Raw genomic sequence first — 4094 nt, 5'->3', positions numbered from 1 at the left:
TTTTCTGGCTGAATGGGATGGCAGAGGAAGCTGACTTTCCAATATCTTGCTTTTTAAGATCTAACACTACGCTGTGTATTTATTTTCCAGCACAGCAGGTGCCAAAGCTCACCAGTTCAAGAAACATAGGAAATTCTCTTGTAGCCTAAACATCTGTGAGGATACACCCTGGCACCGCCTCAGCACGGCACAGGGTTCATGCACCATCACAGGAGAACGGGCTCTACCTGCTGAAACACCTTTACTACCTCCCAGTCGTTCACTCTGAGTTGTGTTTTTCACTCCATGGACCTGCCATGTGGCCCCTGGGCTGTACACGCTGTAGAACACTGATGCCATTTTCTTTCCTTTTCTCCATTTAAAATATTTCCTGCTGCTCTGTTGCAATTTAATGGTCCCCCCCCTACCAAGAGGGGGGGTCACGAGGCTGCTGGGGAAGAGAAACAGAAAGGTTCAGGCCACAGGGAGCTCCTGATCTGCCAGCGCTGCGAGATGCCACCACTCTGCAACCAAAGGAGCCTCCCAGAGCAGATCCCAGCACTCAAATGTCTCTCCCACACACCCACACATTTGGGGAGATGTGATTTGCATCAAGCTCACATTTTACTAGTAACTTCAGGATGAAATGCAGGAAGCCAGTTTGGTCTACAGAAATGCTACACACTTATCTCAGAGTTAATTTCAAACACCTCTTTTTAAGGACAGCATTGAACAGGACATCAGTGGGTTCTCAGAGCTTGGGCTCCAATTCTGGTACTAAAACATGGATTCAGGTATGAACAGACTGGAGCTCTTCTGGAGTCTGAGCAGTGGTTCTCACACTGCCAAAGGTCACAGTTAGAAACTGAGTGTAGAAAGAGTCCCCAGGGGAATACGAAAAAGACATCACCTTGTGAAAAAGCTTCAGAATGAACCTGTGGAATAAACAGCAACCAGACAATCGTCTTCTACAGAGGATGGAAGTAACAGTAGAAGAATAAAACAACATCTTAAACAGTCAGTCTGAATGTACAGGGGCACTAGATGCCTGCAGATCTGTGAGGAAAGCGCTATAACCCCCCAGATCTGTGACAAAAGCTACTGGCTAAAACCTGCTGGTCCCCTCCAGCCCCAAAGGGAGGCTGTGCTGCAGTTCACTCTTCACCAGCTGGAAGGTTGTCTTCAATCCTCCTGATGAACTTCATTCTTATTTCTGTGACGCTGTCACCCTTCAGTGTGTCCTGGACAAATTTTACATCCACGGCCATCTGAACCTAGGTGATGGAGAGGAAAGAAGAGCTGTTACCAGCTTCTCTAGGAACCATCTGATTGTGAAGAACCAGCTTAAGGACTCTGAGGGCACGACGTGCCACGCAGAGCTCTAGGGGAGCACTCAGTATTCTTCAAGATCACATCCTCCCTGTACATTGTGGCCTACAGTGAGCTCAGCACAGTTACAAAGTGAGGACTTTGAAGCTTCGTGGAAGTTCAAGGAAATGCCAGTGCCTGTACTGGGTCATAAGATGAAGGGGTTTGGGCAGCACCTCACAGCCACCAAACACAATGGCAGCTGAGCACTCCTGGAACTCTGCTCTTCTCCTGGGAATCAATTTCAAGGCCAAAGCAAACAAAGGAGTCACAAGCACAACTAGACACTGAAATATCTGCCGACACCTTGGCTATTCATAGATCTGTCTCACTGGAAGAGAGACACTGGCTCACCATTTCCAGGGCACCTCGCAGCACTCCGCACAACAGGTTGGAATAGATGAGAGATGAGTGGTTGTCAGGAAGCTCAACAAAGTCCACCAAGGGGTTGTTTTCCAAGATCAGGGAGAACTCATCCCCCCCAGGACTCCAGTTGGTGATGCTCGGAGTGATGCCCAGGTACATTTTAAATGCTATCTGTTAAATCAAACAGTATGGACAAGAATACATCCTGTGAAACAACAAGCACAGCTTTGATAGCTGTAAAATTACAGGAGGGTTTTGAAATCACCACGCCTTTCTCCCAGTTCCCACCAGTCAGCAGTGGTCAGGGATCTAATTCTCTCTTTCTCCTCCCCAAAATCTCAGTCAAACTCTCAGAACAGCCCTGTGAGTAGCAAACACTCTATCCTCACATGCAAAACCTGACAAAGCTGTGCTCTGACTCTTACCTTTGCAATAACATCTGCAGTTTCACGGAAATCATGACATCTCCCAACACTGGACCGGGCCAGAAAGTCTTCTATGAGCCGAACCCCGATGTTGTAACCCCTGTGAACGTACCAAAGAGCAACAGCTACAGAGTGGGAAAGCCTGGCTTTAGGGAGAGAGCTGATCTTTATGAAAGGCTGTGAACCTGAGCTCCTACAAGGCTCCACTCACATTTTATCAAGCTGCTTGTTGACATCCTCATCGTTCTCGTAGTCCTTGCACAGCTGGGTGACCAGAGCGCCGTACGTCAGCGTGAAGAGCTCTGAGTTCTAGGCAGAGGCAAAAGAGATTTAACAGAAGCCAAAGTGTAAAACCAACTGAGCATCTGTGTCCAGCGCTGCTTCCTTTGGCTCACAGAGGGGGAACAGGAACCTGCTGTCTCAAAGGAATTTGCTGCTTGATAAGGAAAGATCCCAGTTCATGTTTTGAACTCCAGTCTCCTTGGAAAGAGAAATCCTCTTTGACTGGGAACGACTGAGCACTTCCTTTCTCTCCCTCTCTCCACACACACAGTGTGTCCCATTAACCTGTCCTGCCTCTGACCTGAAGATGCAAACCAGGGGGCTGCTCACCCATTCTTAGCAACTCTCATTGTCAGCTGCCCATTAGCATCTCTCTGCTTTAATGAGGACATCCCTAGATAACTGGAATGACCCTTCCAGGTCACATCCTGTGCTCCTGACCACCTCCAGGACAGCAAAACAGTTGCCAGGGATCTGAATTGATTTCAACCACTGACCCAGAGGTGAAAACTAGCTCAAACTGTCATCTGGGCTTCAAGAACGTGCTGCAAACGGGCAAAGCTCATCAGGCTCCATTTCTGGTCCTTTCAACAGGACAAAAAATGCTCATCCATTTCACAGATTTATTGCATTCTGCTACCAAGAAAAAAGAAGGCTCCTGTGGCCCCCAGGAAGTTATCCAGGCACAGAATCTGCTTCATACATTAAAACCAGCTCCTCAGACTCAGAAGAGGAACAGCAAAGGATGATTTCAGGTCAGCTCACCAGCCACCACGGTCACTGATCCTCGACCTGAAGCAACTACCTCAAAGTGCATTTTCTTGGGAGCCATTAAGTCATTAAAAGCTGCAAAACAAAAAGCTACAGTAGGCTTTAGCTTTTCCCAGAACCTGAAGGAAGTGTTTTCAGGAACAAATTAAACCATCATAACTTATTTCTGCTTTCAGTTTTAGCATTCAGAAACATTAGAGAGTCTAATCTCAGATTAAAAGCCTATCACCTACCATGAGATGCATAGATGCAGAAGGTGAAATGAATGGCAAATACCAATACTACAGAATGAAAGCAGCAGGCAGGCAGGAAAGGAAGGGAAAAGAGACAACATCAGAGTTAAGTGACAACACTGATCTCAGGCATTCTGAAAAAGTTTACACAAAGCCAAAAGACAAAGAGGAATCACTCCCAACAGCAACATTCAAGGAATAGAAATGGGGTTTGTTAGATAACACAGGGAATTCCACCTCGTCATTGTCATGCAGGAGGTCAACAGCAATTAACCACCAAAAGGCTTTAAGCACTGAAAAGAACCACTCTGGGTACTTTGGTCTGATATTAGAGCTGAAGAATTGACCCATTCTTTGGCTTTTTTACTGCCCTGTCTGGGGAAGATGAAGGTTGCAGGAGTTCACATCACTGGGGAATGAGAGTTCACATCACTCAGAGGGAATGACGAGGTGGAACTCTCCCTCAGCTCAACTGGCAGAGTCAGACATCTGGCAGAGAGTTTAAACATGCAGAAAAGGTTCCACTATTTGTAAAGATTTCAGTAATTTTAGTTAAGACAGAGCTTGGCAGCTGGAGAGAGAAGAGAGAGAGGGTGAATGGATGGAGGAAACCCAGCTGCTGCCCGTCCAAGGTGCTGTCAGGCGCTGTGTGGAGCCATGAAGCTGTCAC

At 47.0% G+C, this 4094-nt stretch overlaps 1 protein-coding gene across 1 annotated transcript; it reads right to left on the bottom strand.

Moving 5' to 3' along the window:
* Nucleotides 1-1133: 1133 nt before the first annotated feature.
* Nucleotides 1134-3472, bottom strand: TRAPPC3 (trafficking protein particle complex subunit 3; the record flags this gene model as incomplete). The annotated part of the gene is made up of 5 exons (XM_010165577.2): nt 1134-1253; nt 1702-1884; nt 2139-2238; nt 2350-2447; nt 3425-3472. Coding segments are annotated over 5 exons (549 nt in total), but the record flags the coding sequence as incomplete, so codon positions are not given.
* Between the last annotated feature and the right edge of the window lie 622 nt (nt 3473-4094).

Source organism: Antrostomus carolinensis, unplaced genomic scaffold, assembly GCF_000700745.2.
Source record: "Antrostomus carolinensis isolate BGI_N321 unplaced genomic scaffold, ASM70074v2 scaffold33303, whole genome shotgun sequence".
Classification (NCBI taxonomy): domain Eukaryota; kingdom Metazoa; phylum Chordata; class Aves; order Caprimulgiformes; family Caprimulgidae; genus Antrostomus; species Antrostomus carolinensis.
The sequence above is the reverse complement of the archived record's forward strand: the minus strand, read 5'-3'. Positions and strand labels throughout refer to the sequence as shown.